The 24,563-nt window shown below is 39.6% G+C and overlaps 1 protein-coding gene across 1 annotated transcript in view; it reads left to right on the top strand.

Annotated features, from left to right (window-relative positions):
- Positions 1 to 3,577: 3,577 nt before the first annotated feature.
- ngfrb (nerve growth factor receptor b) overlaps positions 3,578 to 24,563 on the top strand; it is a 30,119-nt gene continuing 9,133 nt past the window's right edge. The window contains exons 1-3 of the mRNA XM_044338374.1: positions 3,578 to 3,921; positions 8,277 to 8,418; positions 15,232 to 15,588. Of these exons, the coding sequence (XP_044194309.1) occupies positions 3,874 to 3,921; positions 8,277 to 8,418; positions 15,232 to 15,588 (547 nt within the window). The 5' untranslated portion in view covers positions 3,578 to 3,873. The remainder of the gene's footprint in view (positions 3,922 to 8,276; positions 8,419 to 15,231; positions 15,589 to 24,563) is intronic.

Below are 24,563 nucleotides of genomic sequence, written 5' to 3'. Positions count from 1 at the left end.
GATAAGTATGATCTAAACCAGGACAGTACAGTCAGTGAGACCAATATAATGTTCTAGGTGATCTAATAGAATGTACAAATACTGCACTGACGTCTATGAGCACCAACACTGAAACAGTTATTTCACCATGTGTGTTGGTGAAATGATTTGACTCTGGTTCGTTTTGCCAAAGTGAACCTTGGACAGGCCAGATGGCAGCAGACCCTGCCTCTTCCCATGGGACACCCTCATCTGTGTGTTATTGATCCAATCTGTCTGTCCCCTTTTTTGTCTCTCTTTACTGTACATGCTTCCCCCCACCCTCTGTTCACCACTTACCACTTCTGACAGACAATAATAAGAATATTTTTTCCATAAGCCATTTAAATCTTCTATAACAGATATTGAAATATAACTTTGATTGACTTCAAAATAAAGATGCATAGATTCAGAGTTAATAAAGCTGAATGCAAGCCAGAAAAAATCATCAGAGGCTCAAAGTGTGGCAGTTAATTTGTGGTAATTTAATAAATTGCTTATTTCTTTGGTATACACCACAAAAGCACAACTGAAATGATTTTACTTTAACGTGACACCTGCATTATTATCTAATCTCGTGCCCTCTGTCTTGTAGAGGGTGAGTTAAAATAATGTCAGTGTATATTATACATGTGCATGATGCTAGGTAACAGATAGAAGATAATTACTAGCTAATACATACCCGGTGCACAGAGAATGACAGTCAATAGGGGGTCAATAAGAGCTCATTGATGCTTCATCTAATTAGATTAAGTGTTGAGCCTGTTCTTAGAAAAAATGTCTGGACATGCAAATGCACAGACGATGAACTGGCACATATAAACTGAAAAGTCATCTAAAATAGTTGCTCTCCAAAACCCCAATTATGAAACTTTAAAAAAAAAATGTAAAAAAACATGACAACTTCAGCCATGGGAAGTTAGAAAGCCATGCATGGCTCTCTTAACATTCCCTTACTATGTCTCCTTATCCTCTTTCACATTACTGTATGTGACTACTCTACTTTGCTCCACGTCATCCAAGACAGCAAATGGAGCGTGTCTTGAGGGAAAAACATGAAATATTGCAAGGACAGGATTACTTTTCAAATAAAGTTGTGTTGTAGATAATTATCATAATTTCATAATGAGGTTCATTATTGTGCCAGGTATCATTTTGTATGAGAACCAACTAGTTCAGTGCCCTTTAGCATGCCACATTCATGGGAACCATTAATTTCATTAAGAGATACAAGTTCAGTATTTTGCTGCTGGGTAACTCAGTTTGTGAGGTCTGCACAAACATGACAGATTGTAACACATTCACTCCTCTTTTAAAATCTTCCTGTTCTTCTATGCACAACATATTGAACAGGGTGGCATGTATAGTCATGATCTGAACCTGAGTAGAGCATAGCGTGCCTCAGGTGTTATCCAACAGTAGATTGCTTCTTCTTATGCATAAAGGCAGCAGTGTCTCCCATGAGAGCAACCCTGTGATTCCACTCAGCCTTATCAGATAGATAATGTTTAACATGGGGAGGAAAAGGAACAGATTAGTTTAACAGTATTAATAAAGAAGTGCTGTAATAACACAACAATGCAGCATTCATGTATGAAACACAGATCTTAAACTAAGACCAAGTGCAAATTTGCTTTTTGCTTTATTCAGACTTTTCGGTTGTTGCATGCACAGTGTTGAAAATATCACTGTATATCTGTGTGGATCAAACACTGTAACAAATTTTCCTGTAAAATTACAGTAAAATACTGAATTTGTCTTAAAATGTTCCTGACATGTTCCACAATGTGCCAGAAGTGGGATTGGTGGTTGGAAACAGACTGTTTCCTTTTAATAATGTTTTGAGTAGAACATCTTTTGGTACACAGCATATTTCAGGGTTCAATATTAATGCTTTTTTTCACTTGCCCAGTCAAGCAAGTGGGTCAGAAATCTGCTTGCCTCAAGTTAATTTTTACATGCCCCTACACGAATTGTTTTAGTGGTTATCAAATAACAACACAAACTTAAGGTAATTGTCATGTTTAATCTTTATCTAAGTGAATGAAACAGAACAAGGACACATAGATGTGAAGCAGAAAACATTCTTGCATATTGAAAATGGTCTGAACCATCCTCTATATTTCACTGATCATTAAATTCTTTTGATCAGCCCAGTTTCTTTCAAATAATGGAATAGACTCCCTAACCCGATGGCAAATACTTTTTTAGACTAATTTCTTCCACTTCAAGCTTCCTGATTTCCTTCTTTGATGTTTCTTGTTCTCGAGAGTATTTATGGCAGTGAAAAATTACATGCCCCACTGATTTCTCTATTTTACAGTGCTCACATAATCCTGAGGAATGTTTTTTTCATGCATCATACTACTAGCCTACTCAATTCTTGATTGGCCAATGGCGCATGCCAATATTCTCCGATGTGTACAAGGGGAGGGGGCTATACTGTGTGCCAGAGAACGAGAACATAATTTATGATATGATGATGATCGAAAAAATGATATAAACATTTTTTTTTACCACTTGCCCGATCGGGCAAGCGAGTTGCTGGATTTACAAGCCCTACATGGCATTTTACTTGTCTTATTGTTGAACCATGTATTTTCAGGGTCTTTATTCTGAGTTTCTGCAGTGAAAGGTTTTGGAAATGTTTGAGCACCTACATGAGGTCCTCTAGGGCAGTGATTCTCAAACTTTTTCTCATCAAGTGACCCTAAACTGACACAAATTAGACTACAGACCCCCGTTTGATAAGATTTTGTTCCAGGGCTCCCCCATTGTATTAGATTATTTTCTTTTAGATTTAATTTTATTACAGAAAGTGTATGAAACCCATGACCAAAAATAGTCGTACATTCTGTAATTGTGTTACTTATGGATGGAAATATAGTGAAAATAGATTATTCCTCTTTTTGCTAGGGACCCCCTGGAACCACCTCAATGACCCCTGGGTGTCCCCGGACCCCACTTTGAGAATCACTGCTCCAGAGTGTGTCTAAAGTGGAATTGGTGATCGGAAACAGACGACTTCCTTTTCATAATATGCTGAATATGATACCTTAATAGGAGACGTCAAGGCTCTGTATATGAGTCATAACCTCCTTGGTGAGCCACTGAAATTGATTTGGCGTTTAGAACGATAAATAGTGCATTTTTTTTATTAAGTCATCATGCAAAAATAGATAGACGTCTGATTGATTTCTGGTAAGTTTTATAAGTTGGTTACGGGAGTAAAGGTTGAAGACATTTTTCATTTGATCTGTGTGCGCACTGAGATTACTTCTGCTGGGACAGTGCAGCGTGTAAACCACATGCCAAATGGAAGATTTACTTAATTTGTCTAGTAATAAAACATTTAAGTTGGCTGGTTTGTCCGACTCAGCATCTTAGACCATAATTTAAGCTATTAAAGAGAGAGCAGGTTTGTGTGTGTGTGTGTGTGTGTGTGTGTGTGTGTGTGTGTGTGTGTGAGTGAGTGTGTGTGTGTGTGTGTATGTGTGTTTGCAGTGGGCGTGGAGAGGGAGATGGCTCCTTCCCTGAAGCCGTTGAGCTGAGCGCTCCTGTCATATGAGCCCAGCAGGGAGAAAAGCGCACAGAGCCCGAACATCCAACGTGCCAATCTCAGCGAGTTTATACTCTCTGATTGGATTCTGTCTGCAGCCAGTGTTCATGACATGGACTGAGTGATTTTCCGCTGCCATACAGACTTTTACTTTGGAGAGTTTCTTTTTTTTTTGTAGAAGTAAACCAAACAGGAACGCATGAATGCAACGATGACAGCCGAGTTTATTTCACTTCGAAGTATCTGAGACCCGCATCCTCCCGCGTTGCATCCAATCGTTGAGCCCTTCTGGGAAGATGCAAAGGAGTTACAGAATGTATTTTGCTTTCGTAACAGTGTTACTGGTGAGTCGCTTCTTATATAACCAAAGTGTGTGTTAAATGTTTGACATGAACTTTACTTGGATAAACACACTACGCGGAAACACCTGCGCACCTTGATTAAAGGATGATTTTATTAAGTGGTGATAAACGTGTGAAAGTTTGCCCTATGCCACAGATTTCCCACCTTCCAGACCTAAGTGCAGATCACTTTTGGACTAGAAACTTGCTCCAAAATGTAATGCTAAGTTGTCAAGTTATTTCCTGCATGCTCAAGGGTCCATGTCTGTGAGATTTCATTTCATTTTTCTCTATTTAACCAGGTAAAAATCCCCCTAAGAGAAATCTATTTTTGTTTAATGACCACATCTTACTTTGCAATCCTTTAGATTTCATGTATGATATGCGTCTTGTAAAAAAAAAGCATTTTTTAAATATTTTAAGATCTTTTAAGAGTCTGTGTCCTTGCACCTGTCCTGGCTTCAGTCGTGGCTTGACCATGTAAAGTAGAGCGGATGTATGCAGCAGCCATTCAGGTTGATACTCTATAGCTCCAGTTGCTAGATCTGTTGTTCCACCCTTCTCAGTTACATGTGGCCCTACCAGATAGCAGGACAATAACAATGTCGCAGTGGCCTCTGTGGAGGAGCTCGCCAATAAGCCGTGTGTTAACAGAGATGGGACAATCATCAGCATGATTAGTGAATTTACAGATTTGAAGTTCTCAAGACTTTAGAGCATCAAGCTGACATAAATCTTGAGAGGATACATGGAAACTCTGGAAGGTCACAGGTCATAATCTCTCTGATTTATCCTCCTTTGAGTCCATGCAGGCCCTAGAAGGACACATACTTTTCCAGTGTCTTACATTTGACAGTACATGGTCAGTCAGGGCTGCACAGTGCAGCGGGCTCGTCAAAGTCCTGCTTTTTGGAACAGGCTGCATCACTGATACATGACAGCTGCTCCCACTGATGGGTATGCATCATCTGCTGGCTCAGCGCATGCAATATTGATACAGCCCGAACCATCCCCCTCGCTCTTCCTCTCCTCCTTTCACCTCACACTGAGGTCTGTCTGTTTGTCTCTTCCTGTCGCTTCATAAGAGATGATGATTGAGTGTTGTTTGGGAAGGCATTAGCTGTAATGTCATTGCCACCAGTGTTCCCACAGCAGATCAAGATCCATGTATGGATTCAAATTAGCTCCAGCTTATTGGAAGGCTGGTATAGTGGAACTCTAATGGCTTAACAAGCGCTGACAGCTGAGGTCCAGAGGTTAAGTGCCTTCAACTAAAAATTGACTGGAGCATTAGTAAGATTGGTCGGTGCTCCGAAGTTATGTGTCCAGATGTTTCTGCACATGCATTTGTGTGTCATTTGATGTGAGTGTGTGATCAGCTCGCTTCTTTACAGGAAATGTTCAAGTCGAGATACAACTTGCTAAGTGCTGCACATCCTTTTCTTTCATTCTGTTAGCTATTTGCTCAAATCTAATTACCCTCTAATTCATCTGTATGCGCAACTCTGCAGTCATTAGTGATGCACTTTGTCTCAGTTTTTGGTTTTTGAGATGCTCTGGTGTTGCGCCCACACCCGTGGCAAGAAGCAGGGTCAAAGAAGAAAAGAGCAAATGCTAAAACTTGGAGTCATTTCAAAAGTGTCAGTCAGACATTTTGGAACAGGTTTGTTCACATGTGAGGTTGTTTATGCGTGTGTGAAAACACATGCCTGTCAATGGGTGTGTGTATAAGGGGGCAGTTCAGGGGAAGCAGGAGAGGGATGAGCATGTGCGTTGACAAACACAGACTTACAGATTGATTCATCTCTAAATAGCTCGTGTAAGGCGTGCCTAAGGCAGCTAGAAAGGTCGGTGAAGTTCTAAAGAAGGCTGATATGATGAAACAATAAAATGCATGTAGTCGATGCACAGTGAAAGGGTTGCATCTCGAATGTCAACTTTTCAAGGAAAGCCAGCCATTTTTGTGCGTAATCAGTGTGGTTTTTGTAAGTTTGGTAAGATCCAAACATCCTAAAGCAACATAAAGAAATTCATAAAGTTAAAACAGAAAAATCACCAAGACTGCACTTACAGTCTCTGCAGGGTAGGAACAATGATTTTTGAATGTATCATCAGCTTGAAATGAATTATCTTCTAAAATGATTTCTGTTTTAAAATAGGGAGGCTACAGGAAACCGCAAAATGTTAAAATATTTTGAGTCATGCTGCTTACAACATTTCAAGTCAAAAGTTTCTCCACAAAGCCAAATATACATTCTTGAACACAACATGGATAATTGAATACCAGAGACTTAAAGGTGAATGGGCCATGACACCATCAAGGGCAAGAGGGAGTTGATGTGTTCAGCTGACTCAGAGCTGCCTGAGGGGACACTTGATGTTTTGTAGAGGTCCTCTCTCCTGTCAGCAGCATTCCACGCACACCTGAACACTGACGGCTGACGATTTATGATGAGTGTACCGTGTACCTCCTTCACGCTAGTGCGCCCCTCAATACACACTCACATATGCTCATGCACACACACCCTAAACTTGTGTTGATGAGTATATGAATGACATTCAGCAGGCAAATATGTGCCTCAAATCTTCAAATCAGTAAAGAACAAACTGTGATATACTCCTGACAGTTTTTTGAAGATATGGGATCAAAACAAAGAAGATCATCTGCGGCTTGTCTGTCAGCTGGTGTCCACAGCGAGAGATAAATGACCCAACAGAGGAACATGCAAACTTCATAAATAATAGCCTATAAACAATCACTCCTTATATTTCTGGAGCCAATGAAAGACAGACTCTGTGTCAGACAGCAATCGCTTCTTTTATCAAGGCTTGCTTTGGAGATTAAGGAGTGCTGAAGATAAAAAGACCCGCTTGTGAGAAAGGTTAGATTTAGTATGATATAATGTAAAAAGGCCACGCAAACTCAAAGGTCTCACATGAACACAGATGCACAGACACATCCAGGCTCGGGCGCATGTGTACACTTGCACGCACAAACATCTCAGTCCGTCACCGGCAAAGATACAACACTCAACAGGTTTGTTTGAGGAATGTAGAGAAGATACAATACAGCTCCACTTGCTCTGTGTGTGTGATTTTGTAGCTGTGTGTTACTGTCATTTAAGATGTGGCCTGTACTAACACTTTACAATATGGTACACAAAATTGTAAGTAGTTACTAAGGAACGAATTAGGAACAACTGATAATTGATGAATCGTTTCTGAAGAAGTGTAAGTAATTGTAAGATAATCATGAAGTAATGAGGTAATACACAACTACTCAGTGTGATGTAAAATTTTACACGAGAGGACACAAAAACTGATGTTTAAGTAATTAGTAATTAATTAATGATTAGTAACTGCTTTTGTGCTGCTTGTCTGGTGTCTGGGTAAGAGTTAGTCAGGAACAAGGATTCACAGATAATAAGGAATTAATAATTATATAATAATTCATTAATATAGTATCTCCCAGTCTGTTCTCTAATAACTCATCATTATACTTGTTCTTGATTCAGAGTTATTCAGGACTATTACTCAATTATCACTTCGTTCCTCACTTGTTCTTTAGTAATTACTCACAATTTTGTGTACTGTACTGTAAAGTGTTTCTGTTTCAAGGTGAGGTTAAGGTTGACCTTAAGGTTAAGGTGAGGGTTGTATGGGTGCAGAATCAAGTTTAAGTTATTGTCAATAGTTGCCAATCTTTTTGGCTCGTGACTCTTTAAAATAAAGCAATATCTCCTTGTGACCTCATGTTACAGGTCCCATGTATTTCTAGTTTGTAAGTAGTTCAACCAAAGACTTTAGAAATATCAAGTATTTCACAAGAAGATAGAAAACAGAGAGGGAGTCTGAAAAAAATGTGAAGCTGAAATCTACATTTTCTGCTTTCTAATCCCATTAATCATCTCACAACCTCTTAGATTTATCTTGCAGCCCCTTGCAAGGTCCTGACCTCGGGCTGGGAACGGCTAGTTTAGTGGTTCCAAATAAATCTATGGGGATGCAAGGTGATTAAAGCAATAGGAAAGGGAATAAAACATTTCTCCTTCAGAGACTATTGTTTACTTTGTCATTCTTTCTGTTGTTTATTTTGTGAAATACTGCATGTTTTTTTTTTTCCTCTTCAGGCCTCGCCTAAAATGTTCAAAGTGAAGGAAAAACACTGAACTGCTCACATTGCACAATGCTAGACAAGGCTTTGAATAAGACAATAAACTAGGTTTATTTTTATAAAACAAAAATAAATCTAGTTTATTGTCTTATTTCAAAGCAATTTCTAGTTAATGTTCTGTTAATCGTATGTTTGCTATTGAATGACAATGTTCTAACCTTCACTGATCTCTGGCAATTCACAGGTTGGGGCTTTGGCCAATAAGGACGACTGTTCCTCAGGCCAGTATACAGCCAGCGGTGAATGCTGCAAGCAGTGCCAGCCCGGCGAAGGCGTCATCAAACTATGTGGAGTCACACAGACTATCTGCGCTCCATGCCTTGACAGTGAGTAGCACAAAAAACGATTCCGCTGTATGTGTGTTACACCTACACACACACACACACACACGCATGCACAGACAATAATTTAGAAGTCCATAACTCAAAAGCCCATGTGTGCACCCCGACGTTGATGAACGTGCTGTATTGGCCTGAATACAGACATAGTGACACACACAGATACAGTACATCATGTCATGTATTCAGCGGTTCACATGACCACTGATGGTGATTTAGTGATTCTTTTTGACACAAAAACTGCTGACACTGTGACATTCTGACTGTTAGTTATGTCCTCCTCGTACAAATAGTCTACTGTACTTATTGTCCCTGGAGAAGCAGTTTTTTTGACTATATGAGTCACAGAAAGTATGCAGATCACAGAAGCATTTCTGCCAAGTTTGAAGAAGGATCCACAATGGTCTTACTGGTATATACAACACTAAGTAAACACTAAGAGACTTTAGGAGTCTTGGTAAAACAATCCTCTTTCAGTATGACATCAGTTGCTTTCTTAAGTTGGTATAGCATAGCACTAGTAGTAGTATTGGTGGTAGGGTAGCACTTAGTCAGTCCCACACCTGGATTTATTTTCTACAACCGAATTGAAATTGATTCCAACTTTCTAAGTCAGGAACAAGACTAGGAGAGTCTACAGCCACGGTAGCGGCGCCGTAAGGTTGTACTTAGCCACAGTAATGTTAACATCAGTTGTGCACGTAAAACAGTAGAAAATGGCTTCCCAAACGGGTCAGTGAAAATGCTTAGAAAAAGAGAAGAGAGCGGTGAAATGCAAAAATGAGAGAAATTTAAGTATGTGCCCGAATACAGGCACCAAGCTTGAAACGTGTTGCAATCCAGAGTAGCTGCTGATCCGAGACTGTTTTGTGTTCTTTGCCATTTAGTACCTGTATTTGTGCACATATTGAGCACATTAAATTCTTTCACCTTTCTTGCACTTCATGGCTCCCTTCCATTTTTCTGAGATAACATCAGCTAACAATGTTAACATGCTGATGTTTAGTAGTTTTAATGTTTACTGTTGTGTAACAGTAGTGATGGTTGACCTGATGATGGCACTAGATAAAAAATCAGGGAGTCAGGAAATCTGAACCAATCCATTTATTATTTGTCGATGGGCTGATGTTGCCCAGTCGTGGGCTGATGTTGCCTTCCTTGAGACACACCTGTAGTGTGGCTTAAGAAAAATCGCTGTTTGTCAGATTACACATAATAGACCTAAATATCTGTCTGGATCAGAGGAAAGGTCTCTTTTGAAGAATAACTAAAGGTACCTAGAGGTGCATTTTAAGCAATTCACATGCTGTGTTACATGTGTAAATAATAAACTCATCAGAAAACATGCAGAATTTAGCCCAGATATTCAGCTTAGATGTATTTGGCTGCATGTTAAAAAGTAAACTAGATGCCAGACCTGACTGTGTTCCAGCATTACTGCCCTCCTCGTGGCCCTTACCATGTAGGGAAAGAAGCTGTGTTGAACAGTAATACTTTATGAGGACAGTGATGTTGAGAGGATACAAGAGTGGGAACCGTTCCAAATGTTGTTGCAGAAAAAAAAAATGCAATGGAAGATATTTAGAGCAGCAGACAAGTTGTTATGTCACAGTGATTATCATGGTAAGCAGTGTGGATTTAGTAAACGTGGCTGCCTGGCTGGTGAGGAGCTCAAAAGGATATTTAAGGTCTGGGTACATTTTTGATTGAGTGCACCGTAGGAAAAACACATTTGGTTGTTTGTATCTTTATCTGGCTTACTGCATGTGGGGTCAAAGGTCAGCTTGAGCCTGTAGAGACCACAGTTGGTTCAGAGCCAGTTCCAACGCTGTTCCCAGAATTTTCCCTACTCCCTTGCTATCCTGCGTCCACGCCTGGAAGCAGTTGTGAAGGATGGCAAACCATGAGCAAAGGAGGCCCACAGTCAGAAATGATTCAGACTTCAGGTCATGAGAGAAGTCACGGAGAATGTGGACATGGAGAAAATTATTTATTTGTTGTTTGTGGGGCTTCTTTGGAAGGATGTGTAAGTGTGTCTTCGATCAAGAGCTACATCTTACAGATTTATTGTTGCGTTGTTTAAAATCCATCAAACCCTGGGCTGCTTATCTTAAATTATCTTCTGTTCTGTTTGTTTAAAAACTCAACATTCAAGGCTCAAGATGATTTTCACAACATCATCTCTGTCATTTGGGTTTTTTGGGGGGGGCTTTTTTTGTGTCCTGTTATTGCACAACTTGAAGGTTTTCAGGGAGATAATTTTCAGTCTCTTGGTGCTTGTTCTGCTCAGACATGAACAAACACAGACAGTGTAAGGCTCTCACAACTGTCATGAGGCTAGACAGGCTCTGCACTGACTCATGGAAAAATAGAAATGCAAAGCTGATAGCACTCTATGAGATAACATCACAATGCAACGATATTCTAAGAACACATCCAACATATTGATTACATCTGTACTGCAAGTTGAGAGATGAACTGTGTGTGGGCAGAAAGTCTTTTAAAACAACAATGAAGTCTCAGTCATCAGTAAGTTATGTAGTCTTCAATTGCTAAACCTCACACCCGAACAGTGATTGTCTAATCATAGCTTAGCAGTCGTAACTAGGCATGGCAGCATTGTCATGTTGACATGTCAAAACGGTGTGCATTGGGCCGTAGTGAGAGTGATACTCAGCATTTAAAGTTGGGGGGTCTTTTTTTAGCCCTTACAAAACCAAAAAACAAGGACAAAAGTGTAAGAAACTGATTAAACTGTGTGTTTATCTGCTCTAATATAAGCTGCGAATATTAGCATGCCTGGCTAACGTACTACCTACAGTAGTAACCTAGCTTTCATTCTAACCACATGATTTTGTGTGATTACAGGTTTCACTAAAATGACAAACACCCTGTGGCAGCCAAGATGCTACTATACCAACGTTTTTATCATTAGTGGCATTATCCTTTTCTTTATTTTGGTTTAGGAAAGTTAACACTACAGCAACTCCTGTCAAACTTGTGTAAAAATAAAGCACAAATAAAAGTATTGTGTCGTTTTCCTGAACTGTAGTATAAATGTATGCATCCAAGGACCATGTTAGAATGATTTATATTACATTTTTATTTATAATACTGTACTTTTTACTTGGGATAAGCAGCTCTGCCATGCAATACACAAGCAATGCTACTCATTTATTTCTATGTGAAGATGCTGACTTTTTAGGACATGTAGCTTTAGCCTCAGTTTTTTTTAAAGAAATGTGTCACAGATGTAGCCATCATGTTCATTACTAATTACCCTTTTATAAGGTTCTCCTTTTCATTATTAATTATCTTGAGCATTAAAGTCAGCTGGATAAAAGAGTTTTCAACCAACTGACAGAGTTTTAGCATTAGCATGAACTAGCTGACTGCAGCTGATAACAGTTGCCAGAGACAGTTGTCATTTCAGGTGTCAAATTTGGCAGTTATCAGCTAAGTAGCAATGAGAAGCCTGCTTGCCTTTGAGTATCTTTAAGCATCTATGAGAATCTTTAAAAGTGCTCTATAAATTATATATCATAATTCATTGTTGTTGACAGAAACTATGTACTGCTTTTTATTTCTCACAATCCTTCCTCTTCATTTTCTTTTAACATCAACTCCCACTCATGATATGTTCAAATGTGTTGTTTCAGGCATGTCGCCCACACTTGATAGCATCTAATAGACTGTGGTTTCTAGACAGTGTTCAGGCTTCATTTAGTACAGATAGTTACCAGGGGCCTGGGTGGTGTTCTAAAAAGAACTGCCAGCTAAAACACATGGAGGAGTTTGGATGAATGAACAGATGAGTGGAGATGAAACAGAGCAAGAACAGCTGTACAGCTGGAGCGGAGGCGAACTTCTCAGCCAGCAGCTAATGGTTCATCCTCACACACACACACACACACACACACACATACATGTACAAACATGTCTTGGAAAACACACATTTAACCACATGAAGGTAGACAGAAAATTCAAAATGTTCTTCAAAAACAAACAAACCAACTAAGATACATACACACTACAGCTCCCACACATGCACACACACACACACACACCTCAGGCTGCGCAGTAGCCAGAGCGGACAGTCAGGAGTCCTTTTATGGATGTTGAAAACAAAGTGAAGGATTGAGTGTTAGATCAGGGGCAAAAGCACTGTTATGATATGCTGAGCCAGGAAAAGACCGTCTGTACCCCGCTCCCTCTGCCTCTATCACCTCCCCCTCATTCAACCCCCCTCCGTGCTGCAGGCTAGCGTTATTAATGTATTGACTTGCATTATTGATGCATGGCATTATGATAATGGCTCTGAGAGCACTCATTGGGGGGTGTGGGGGTAGTCTGAGTGTGTGTGTCTGTTTGAAGAGAGGGAGGGTGTTGCAGAAAATAATGGGGTGAAGGGGGGGGGGGGGGGGGATTATTGGTCTATCGGTTTGTCCACTTCCTAAGACATAATTAAACAAAAATGTGAGGAACCCACATTACCAATTTAATATGCAGAATTGCACACAATCAGGATTCATCTTGTTCTCAAATGACAGTCTCTCCATCTGTCTCTGTCTCAGTGTATCTCTCTCCTCATCTCTCTTTTAATCTCTGCGTCATCAGAGCGTTCGCCGTGGTTGGTGGGCCAGTGACGCAGACTGAACATTTGATATTCTTTGAGACACTGAGCTGTAAAGGTTCTACATGGCCTCAGCATGCCAAGAGCCTCCTGTCTGCTACCACACACAGTTTAGTTTAGTTTAATTTAGTTTAGTTTAGTTTAGTTTGGACTTATATTGGGCTCTGGAAAATTGTGATGGTCATTTTTCACAATTTTTCACTACTTTCACACTTTTATTAATTAATCAGTTAGTTGAGAAAATAATCTGCTGATCAGTAGCTTAGTTTAGTGTAGTTTAGAGCTGAAATTAACATTAATCTGCAACAATTATGATCATTTACTAAACATGTAAGCCAAATTCCCAAACATTCTTTGGTTCCAGATTTTCGCATTTTAATATTTGCTGGTTTTCATTGTCTTCTGTGTGTGTACATTCAATACATTTTTTTATTATTTTCTTAATAGACAAAACAATTAATCAGATCTTTGAGAAAAAAATCAGCAGATTGAGAGTTGCACTCTTAGTTTAGTTTAGTTTAATTTACATCTCCTCAATTCAAAATAAATAATGCTTTGTCAACAGGTTAGACATATGAGAGATTTTGAGGTTGTACATTTACAGTTAATCCCCCCACCTCCCTATCTCTCTTTCTCTCTCTCTCTCACACACACACACAGATTCGCAAACTCACACACAACCTGCTCTTACAAATGGGTCTGTTGCATAATTTAGTGTGTTTCCCATTTCTCTATCCAGCTGAAATACAATTCCATAAAACATGCAATATTGATTGTGTCCTCTGCAGATATATCTGTCTGAGGGAATCTTTCAGGTATAAAAACCTTGTATGAAACATATGTGTTGTATGTAAGTTCATCATCTAAAAAAATAAAAAAATAAAAACGGCCTGAAAACTTAGTCATTGTATTAAAATGTTCTTTGTAAAAGCTGCTGCTTATAGATATATTTTAGGATCTCTTGTCCAAAGTGACCTCTATGTAGTTACATATTAACCAGGGGAAATAACTCCAAAGCTTGATCATTAACAAGAGAGAGCTCCAGATTTGTTAAAACAAACAAACAAACCTTCTGTTTCCAGGTTAAGAAATAGGAAGACTTACAATTCTACACTTAGACACATTCATTGAAATAACACATTTTAACCAAGATGCTTTAGTAAAGTTTACAATAAAAAAATGAATATATGAAGCATATATTAAATCTCCTAACAATATGCACTATTTTTATAATACAGAATATAAACTGTGTTTAGACTCAGACTTGTGCAGACTCTAAGGTGAACGGAAAGAGATAAGTCTTTAAAAAAGCCAGTAAAAAGTGATATCTACCTAGTATTTACTAGGTAGAGATAAACTTCATTATTCCTGAGTTTCAGAGCAATGATGCAAAAGACACAATCAGTCTTTGATTCTAACTGGAACTGTGTAACTTAAAAAAACTGGAGTATTCAGGCAGAAAAGATAGAAGCAGCCTTGAGGTGGAATAATAGCAGTGGAGGTCCAAAATATATCTTGGTATGAAACCATGAAGGGCTTTAAAAACAAATAAAACAGGCATGAACTCAGCTCCGTTTTTGACTGGTAGCCAGTAAACGGAGACCAGTAGGGGGGGAATATTCTTCTTCATGGCAGAGGAGCTGTAGTTGCAGTGAGATAAAGATGACTGACTGATCACCCAGTAAACAGAGGTACAAAAATTCAGAGGGGGAGATAAAAATATATGAAATGATCTTGAGATCTGTAAATAGGCCACATGGATCTGACACTGAAATAAATAGACTGAAAACAAAACATTTCACATTTTCACCTTGATTGCCTAATTTTTCTACAAACTAAAACTTGGCTTTGGGGTTAAGGTGCTGACCATGAACCCCCAGTTTTTTCCGGCTGTATACCCTTGTTGCATGTCCCCATCCCTCTCTCCCCTCATTTCCTGTCATCTCTGTACTGTCTGCTATCAAATGGAAGCATAAAATGCCCCAAAAAAATGGAAATCACTTGAAAGATGTGTGATATCATAGGAACTGCTTCATTTCTAGATGTGTGTCTTTTGACACTCAAGACAATGGAGTGGAACAAAACATGTCACAGCATTGTGAATGTGGTTTTGTTGTGGATGAAAAACAGAAATCAGCCTTTGATCAGTTTCTTCCCTCTTCTTTCAGGTGAAACCTTCTCAGAAAACTTCAGTCACACAGAAAAATGTCAGCTCTGCACACAGTGCACGGGTCTACTCCGCATGGAGACGCCCTGCACAGACTCCAATGATGCCACCTGTGTGTGCAACTATGGCTACTATCTGAACCATCTGTCTCAAGAGTGTGAGCCCTGCACCAAATGTCCTGAAGGCCAGGGCATGCTGCTCAGCTGTGAGCTTGACCATGACACGATGTGTGAGGAGTGCAACGGGGACACGTACTCGGACCAGGAAAGTTCTCGGGAACCCTGCATTCCCTGCACCACCTGTGATGAAGGGGAAGTGTTAGAAGCCTGCTCCTCTGTTAGTGATACAGTCTGTCTAGGTAAGACAACTAACTCATGGAGGCTCCTGGTGAAGTGTGCTACAGGTCACAGTGCACCTGCCAGCTTATTAAGGTTCTGATAAATGCCAAAACTGACCTGACATGTACACCGTCAGCTTAACTTAGCATAAAGACTGGAAACAAGGAAACAGCTAGCCTTGCTCGGTCTGAAGGTAACGAAATCAGGCTAGCAGCACCTCTAAAGCTCACTAATTAGCATTTTGCATGTATCTAAACCCTTTCGTCACAATGAGGTTGCAAGACTCCAGAAAGTCTCCACTCCCAGAACACGACCCTCATAAAACCACAACTTTGATTTTACACTTTGGATTTTGCACAGATTAAACAAATATAACATATAAACACAACTGACAAACACCGCTCAGAATTTGTTTGAGTAACTAAGACAGTGTTTCTAAAGAATAAATTATCAGCAGAAAAAAAAAAAAAAAAAAATTTCTGATAATTTGGGTGAACTGGCCCTTTAACGAGGCTATTAAGTTCAAATTGTTCTCACTTAAAATGCTAAACTTCAAGCAGAGAGATAAGTAAGTCATTCATGAGATTGCCTTAGTCTGGTTAGTAACAAAATGTGAAAATCCTGTGAATTAATTTATTCATTTAACATGACAATTAATCAATCCACTTGTCAGGTGATTTATTTTTCAGCTATTCAGCAAATGGCTGTGGGATGACCCTATCCAAACACTGGGCATGTTTATCATGAACTTCAACTTGAAGTTGAATGATATGGTGCATCGCCCAAGGTCATGATGGACTGAATAGAATCAATGGGAGAGCATATTCGCGGTTCATCACTGTACGGACAGTACGAAGTGCTGGAACTCTACATTGTCAGCCACATAATCAGATCATCTCAGTGCGACACTATAGACACTGTTGAACCATCAACCTAAATGCCATGCGGAAGCTTGTTTCATTGTCTTCACCGACTCATCCCATTCAAAGATACAAAGACCACACTCTTTCTACTGTATGTCGAGGGTTTAGAGGAAGGTCAGATCTTTGAACAAGGGTCTGAATTTCTTTTATATCATTGCACCCTGTGGGTATCACACTCAAAATCACGGATTCCTTATGACTGCAGTCACTGCTCATACCAATGACCTGATGCCTCACAGATTAAATCAACGCTTTTGTGCAATGACAATAAAGGGAGTCTGTTGATCAGCCATGCAGTCTGTTGGGGCAGCAGTCTGAAGGATGTTGTTATCACAGTGGTGAAGACAGAGGGAGTCTCAGGCTAAAGGGAGGCTTTTGTGCCTCTCCCATGATCCCGTTTGGCCTATGAGTGCTTTCAGTTTAGCCCATGGGGATACTTGAAGGAGCTGGTAATGAGTAAAACAGAGTGAAACTAATGTAGATTTGTCCTTCATATTTCTTGTGATTATCTCTACTGAAAGTGACCTAATTATTTGTTTTCTTTAGTCAAATAATTTACACTTTGAGCTTGAATTATCAACTTAAGTCACACTGGAGGTTTTGAGCTATTTAAAGGATTTAATTTCAACATGTAGATATAAATTAAAGTTGGTTGCTTAAGGTGGGGATACACTATTCAAATTAACCCCGATTTTAACCCCAAATTGGTCACCCCAAGACAAATTTTAGAATCAGGTTGAATTTCAGCTACACCAGCTGTTGTGTGATGAGAGGGTTGTGATGACTAATTTATTATGTCAACAACATTGCCAGAAATTTTCGTAGGTTGGCTTGCAGTTTGAGCAGTTTTGCGATCCAATTTCCCACAGGGATATTGCCAAAATATCTGTCAACTGCCATGAACTTGTTTTTAACTGCCATGAGCTTGTTGGTAAGGTGTAGACCATGCTGTCTACACCTTACCAACCATTTGCAGGTTAGTTTTATTACTTTTTTCCTCTTGCCACCCATTCAAAGTAAAATTGTACCAAGAAAGCTGCCATTCATCTTGTTTGATTAGTGGAAAACCAACAGGGGAATTACGTGGTAATGTTCAGTGAGAATACCAGTTTTTAGCAGTAACGTAATTTCAAGTAATGTATTTACTTTTTCAGTGATGAATATGTAATTGATTACATTTTATAAGTAAGTTACCCAACACTGGTGAGCACACACATCGTGACCAGTCAATCAAACTGTACAATACAAACAAAGAGGTCATATGTTTTAGCCATGCAGATAGAGTGAATAAAATGTGTGAATTAATGTATTGTTCAAGTTTAATAAATCACACAGTTTCTGCCCAGCCTTATAAGAACCAAGGAAAATACTACGGACTGAAAAGGTTATTTGATAAGCAGAAGTGGACACGACATATATTGATGTTTTTCTACCAAGTGCCCATCTGCTGCAAAAAACATCTTCCATTGAGAATGATCCGTTAATGCAGCTTGATTCAACTTGTGGCCTGAGAGAGGAGGGTGCAGGGATGGAAAGATGATTCATCCAAGATCAAGATATTAGAAACCAGAACTCAACTCTAAAACATCCTTTAGATAATTAGCGCAGTCTACCTCATAATGAATGTGAATTTGCTGTGTTTCCAGGCATGATGGCTCAAAGCCCACTGTGTATGGGATTCATCATCATATGTTATTCTCCACTCTAATCATGTGCTCTTTATTTCTAATGTAATCTTTTTACAAGAGCCCAAGCGTTATCAGTGCTCACAAATCTGTAGTGCTGCCAGACGTCCATATGCATTAGTGTTGTGGAGTCAGGCGACATGGGCCTGAAGGCTAAACACAGGCGGGAGGGTGGAGGGAGAGAGAGGAACACACAGAAGGCCACTGCCTGTGAAAAGACAAGTCGTAACTTGAGACATTGGAGGCATAGCTTAACTTCAGGTTGAAGGAGCAGAACATCACTTTGACTAAACTGTAGGGTATCCTCAGAGAGAAAGCTGGATTTACTGTTGTTACTGATTACATTTGAGTTTAGGCCAGTGGTGAATTTTCCCTTGTGACGATTTAGCGCCTTGTTATATGTGGGGTGAAAATCCAATTTCCTACCACACTTCCAAAGGGATCAGTGGTTTGTTTTGAGTCTTCGGAGGAAAGAAAGCTCACTTTCTTCATCTCTCTCTGATGGTAAAGCATGTTAATACCCACCAGACTTTGTCAGGCTAGACCCACAGAGTTGAGGGTCTGAAGCTAAGATCCTTATCTAAAGAAGTGTGATATGACTTCCATTCTACTGCAGGCCACGGAGCAAGGTCAAAGGTTGAAGGTCATGGGAGGCTTGTATGTGGAGGGGGTCTTTGGGGAAGATCAGGCAGTATGAGTTTCCCCTGGGGATGTGCACTGAACAAAATGGCATAATCCCCACAATCCTTTCAGGGGTCACAACAACACCGGAACGAATGAAGTTGATTAAAACTTGAGATCATATTAACCAGCTCATCAAAGTGACATTTACTGTGTTATCATAAATCAGCTAAGACAAACCAATGATACTGTAGAGTTGGTTTTACAGTTATTAACCTCTATCAGAGATGGAAGGGTTTGCTTTGCAAAGCCGGATTCGGTATGAAACTTGAATGTAATATGGCCAATGATAGGATTGGTTACAGGGTAATGACTGTCATGCAGAGAGAGATTATTTGAAAATTTGTTATCAGAAGGAGTGGCCAGCCATGCAAACACACTGTATCAAGGCCCTTTCATACAATGGTTAAAGTTGAAGTCTTGAGTTTGACAGAAAAGTCATTGCCTGTTCGTATCAGCCTGAGGTTTTGGTTAAAAGCCCTTGAGGCAAAGTGGGAAACAGAGGCTTTCACTCTACGACCCTGTTCTTCATTGAGAGGATTGACTGCACATATGTGGACTGACCTATCACCCAAAGCATGGGTTTCTGGTCCTGTGGCAGTATGGGGCAACAGGTTGAGGTTTGCAGCACACATGCAATTATGTTATTCATGTACATGCATGCACTAAATGAAGTTTAAAGGATTAACTTGAATCTGAGTAACAAAACATGCACAAAGCCATGTGTATGTAGACGGGTACTGATACTCCCGTTCCACATAGATTGAAATCAATAAGATGACTTACTGAACATTTCAGATCTGAGGCAGCATATGAGAGGATGAAGGTCAGGTGGATGGTGAAGAGGAAGGAGGAGGAGGAGTGGTGATTGGGCCAAGTGCGTTGGGTTATTGAATTGATAGATGAGTAGGAGGAGGGAGCTGTTTCCTTCCTGAGTTTGGTTGACCTTAACGATCGACAGGCTGCCCCCCAGAAATCAGAAAGCGTAATCTGCTAACCAGCCCCATGCACAGCACTCAGGACCTGACGAGTTCAACTAAATCAAGACAGAAATTAGGAGGGGGGATGTGGACGGAGAAAGGGAAGGAGTGAGAGAAGATGAGAATGAATGAAGAGGAGGGTTTTTCTTTTCTTGGTTTGCGTCAACATGCTGGTGCACGTGCACTGCCAGTAAACTTTTGACAGACAGATAGAGAGAGGGAGACAAATGGGGGAAACGATAAAGAGCAAAATGCCATTGACATTCCTGATTTCCTGCGTCCAAAGCATTACCACATCAGTAACTGTGAAGAATCCCTAACCCCAGTCCGACGAAACAATTGACTATCTTTGTATGGCACAGTCACTCATTGTGTGGCTATAGCTTGCTCTCTACACATCTACTGACTTACATCTCCACTGACTCAGGCTGTACGGCCAGATATGACCTTCTCTCCTTAACCCTTTGCTCCCTGCTCCACACAGTATGAGCATTGTAATGATGAAGGAACTATAAGTCGTATGTCTCACTCTCTTTCTGCTGCCAAACAAGAATTGTCCCCTTGTGCCAATGACTTAGTCTCCTGAAGTCGCCTGCCATCCCTCAGAAATGCAACCCTCGACATTCTAGGGGAAATTTTTGGAGGTGATTTGGCATGAGTGAGTCATTTAGGTCCAAGGGTGACCACAACACTTGCGCTTTCGCTCGTGCCGTTCCTTCCTTTGCCAAAAGTTCTGCTTGGGGAGCCAAGGTTTTGTCCTCGTCAGGATTTATGCATTGGAGAATTGTGTCTGTGCCAAGCCAAGTGTCTTTCTCAGTGATATTTATCTTCATATCTGCCATAGCTGCCTAGAGCTCAATGTGGCATAGAGCAGGAATTTCATTGAATTGTTTTCACTATTTGTATGGTGCACAATTCTTAGATAACGACAGATAATAATGTTCCAGAAATTGTTAGACTGTGTTTTTGTGGTGGCATGCATGCAAAAATTGTATTGAGCTGCCTTTTTCTGTATTTGGTGCTTATTCATAATAATACAAATATATGGGTTAAATCTGACCACAACATTTAGATTTTTATTCTTTTACTTTGTCCGTTTATTTGCACATAAACATCTTAAAGTCCAACTGAAATCACATTTAATCCCTCTTTGCATTCAAAAATAATGTGAAGATGTTTTTTAAATGTGAATATTTTTGTATTTTGAAGTTTGTTCAACAAGCTAAGGTGCTGGACAAGATGTGTGTTCATGTTTGTAAGATAGATAAGAAACAGACTTTAGCAGGAAAGCTAATGTGAGTTGTTGTTCAGAGTCTATGACTCGTGTGTTGTGTAGCCGGATGCTATCAGGCTCAGTGTGACCATCTGCTCTGCCTATGAGTGAACACCACGTTATTGCTTCATTCAAGATTTGATTTGCTGTATTGATATAAGGTCTCCAGCTATGTAAGCAGATAGTGAAGCGGTATTTCATCAAAATAATGTAAAACTAGGGGGCACAATCATAGAATGCTTTAGTAGCAAAAAATTCAGTTTAATTTCAGAAAGAAACAGGAGAAACAAAATACACAATACAGTTGGGGAGGAAGCATAATATTTTGCAGAAAAATAAAGAATCTCAGAATCAACAAAAAGACCATAATGACAATCAAATCCAATTGTCAAACGGAAAATAAATGACAATGAGAGCTGTATACAGGAAGAGGAAAGGCAGAAGATAACTGTGAACTGAGAGCAGCAGAGAAGAAAGAGATGGAGAAAGCTTGAAAGAGCGGTGAGAGGGAACAGATGTTGAGAATGAGGCCTGGTCGATAAAAGCGATGGAGTTACTCCTCTGCACTCTCAGATTTCTCTGGTTGACCTCTACGAGTGCTGATCACATTCTGCCGCAGAGCAGGCACACACACACAAACACACACAGGGGCAAGCATGCACACACACGCATCCCGTACAAACGCGCAAACATGCATACATGTACGGGGGTGTGTTCAGTCTGGAGCACGTGGGCAGAAAAATGAGATGGGTCATGTAAGGTAGGAACCGAGCCAGAGGCCTCAAGGAGAAAAGGGAAAGTGTGAGAAAGAAGGAAGAGATGGTGAAATGAAAGAAATCACAAATGTCAAAAGCAGATCAACAAAACTGGGGCAAAAGCGTTCTTCTTTTATCCCTTTATGTCTTGTTGTAACCGCATCAATACTATAAAAATTTCACTCAATGTTGGAGGTATTTTGTTGCACAGGTCTTGGCAGCAGTCGTGGCTGTGTTCAGGTATAATAACATATAATAAAAAAAGCAACATGATTATGGCAGAAACCCCTCCTTTCCTTTTGTTTAAATCCAAAGTCAGCTTTAAAGTATATGGTGTTGAAATGGCAGCAACACCTGTTTGCAAGAGTCTGCAAGAGGTTGGAATGAGGAGTTTAACTCAGGTGTGGTTGCTGCAGCTTACCACACACACACACTCATTTTGAACACAAATTACAGACCCACTGTATACAGTTTGTTTGCAAGGAAACCTGTGCCCGGATTTCCAGTAACAAGTTAATCATTAACACACAAAGCCAGGAGGAAAATTCCAGTGATTTCTCTAACAGCCAAACAATGTTTAACAATAAATACAATAAATGGTCTGTTGACAGGAGTCAGTTGACTGAACCTGTTATTTTTGACAGCTGTGTGTTTCTCAGTAATTATGATCTTAATGACAAAGCTACAGTACTGCTGCACCCCGACCAGAAGAACATCAGCATGCCTCAAAGTCTTCACTTTTAGAATACAATCATACACATGAAAACACTGTTGGATTAAACTGGTAATTAACTTCATAATTTTGAAATATTAATTTGAAAAAAATAATTTTCAAATTACTAACTGATTAATCAACTAATCAATTCAGTTTAACTTTCTGTGTCATTTGGGTCTTTGGATCAGGGACAGAGTATTATAGAGGACCATTTTGAGACAATACAAATTTTATTTTTATTTTGTTAAAGCATGTATTGTGTCGTCATATGGGGCTAGAGAAATATATTGTGTGTTAATAAATATGATTATTAAAACTACAGTACAGATTTTCACGAGACAGAAGAGGAAAAATGGACACAAAATTGTGATGTCAATAGCAGAATTCTTTCCTATTGTAAGTGCTATTTCCATATGTTTGAGATTTTAAGCATCTAATATGACATAATGAAACACCTTCTATCTTATTAGTACATTGGTATTTTTACTCAGCTTAAATCAGACATCAGACAATCTTTTGCCCTCCTCTAACATTTTATTTTTCACTTGATCAGTTTAGTGAAACAGTGCATGTGTAAATTTCACCAATATTCTCACCTGAAACAGTAATTTTATGTATTGAGCTGCATCTCTTCTCATATTTACTTGCACCAAGTCTCTTCTTCCCTTGTTGTCTATCTTTGTGTTTGTGTTATGTTGTCTTTTAACATTTTGGGACCATGTTGGAAATAAGTGTTCACTTTAGCATGTCATCCCTTGGATTTTGTTTTATGTCTGTTACCCATAAATTAATCATATCATATATCATATACCTTCATTTTGGTGCTTAATATTGATAAATTAGCAGTTCCAGAAATTTCTTATAGACTTGTTAATATACTCTAAAAAACAAGATTATACATGCAACTCCTTAGGAAATCATTGCAAAGTTGATCAGTAAAATTTCTCTGACTGAGAGCAGTGGTCCAGTTACCACTAAGGTTTCTGCACAGTGGAAACAAGCTGAGCTCAGCAAGGGAAGGTCAATCCCCAGACCATCCAATGTGAGAGGTTGAGCTAGTGGTTCAGTAGGCACTTAGGGCTGCTTTTTTAACTGTTAATCATAGAGGGAGGGAGGGAGAGCAAAGTAATGAGGTGGAGACATAGAGAGTAAAGGGATGGATGGATGGGATGTGATTAATGAACCGTAAGAATAAAAGACATAAACAGGAAGGTTAGACAAATATGACATTGTGTTTACTGTCAATGAAGGGACCCAGATGGAAAAAACTGGGTTGAAAAAGTCGGAACGAGAGAAAAAAAAGGTGGCGTCCGAATGATTGTAGGACTGATTAACAGAAAAGGAAATGCCTGATAGGAGCCAGAAAAAAGCATAGCCAGCAGTAAAATGGGGAGAGACTGGATTGAAGGATAAAAAGATGGGGAGGGGGTGTTTGTGCTGGACAAAGAAGATCTCTGTCAATGAATGGTGTCTGGTTTCGAGGGAGAGACAGACCAACTATGGTGGTGATGGTCATGATGGTGTGTATGTGTGTATGCATTTGTGTTTGTCTATAGGGAGATATTGAAGAGCTGGGAAGGAACTTGATATGTTGCACTACATCACTAGAAGCCTGTTTTTTTTTTTAATTTATTTTTGTTTCTTTGATATTCAGTCACATATACTTTGTGACTTGACTTCAAAGATGAATAATGGGAGTTAGTACAGGTAGAAGAGAGAGAAGGTGTGAAGAGAGGGGACCTTGTATGTCAGCTAGCCACTTGTAAATAAGAAGTGCTTTGCTGAGTGAGCTGAAAGCACCTGGAGGTCACTTAGCATTAGCTTCACCGACCTGGCAGTCAAAAACATTAAGCTGGCTAAGGACTGCAAACATATTAACAAGAAGATAAACCTTTGTGACAGTTATAAATACTCAACTCTTAAAGGGGACATAACATGCTTTTTGGTCATTTTTATACTGACGTTGGATGTCTATGTTAAACA

Source organism: Thunnus albacares, chromosome 20 (genome assembly GCF_914725855.1).
Source record: "Thunnus albacares chromosome 20, fThuAlb1.1, whole genome shotgun sequence".
Classification (NCBI taxonomy): Eukaryota; Metazoa; Chordata; class Actinopteri; order Scombriformes; family Scombridae; genus Thunnus; species Thunnus albacares.
This window is presented reverse-complemented; position numbering and strand designations above follow the sequence as displayed.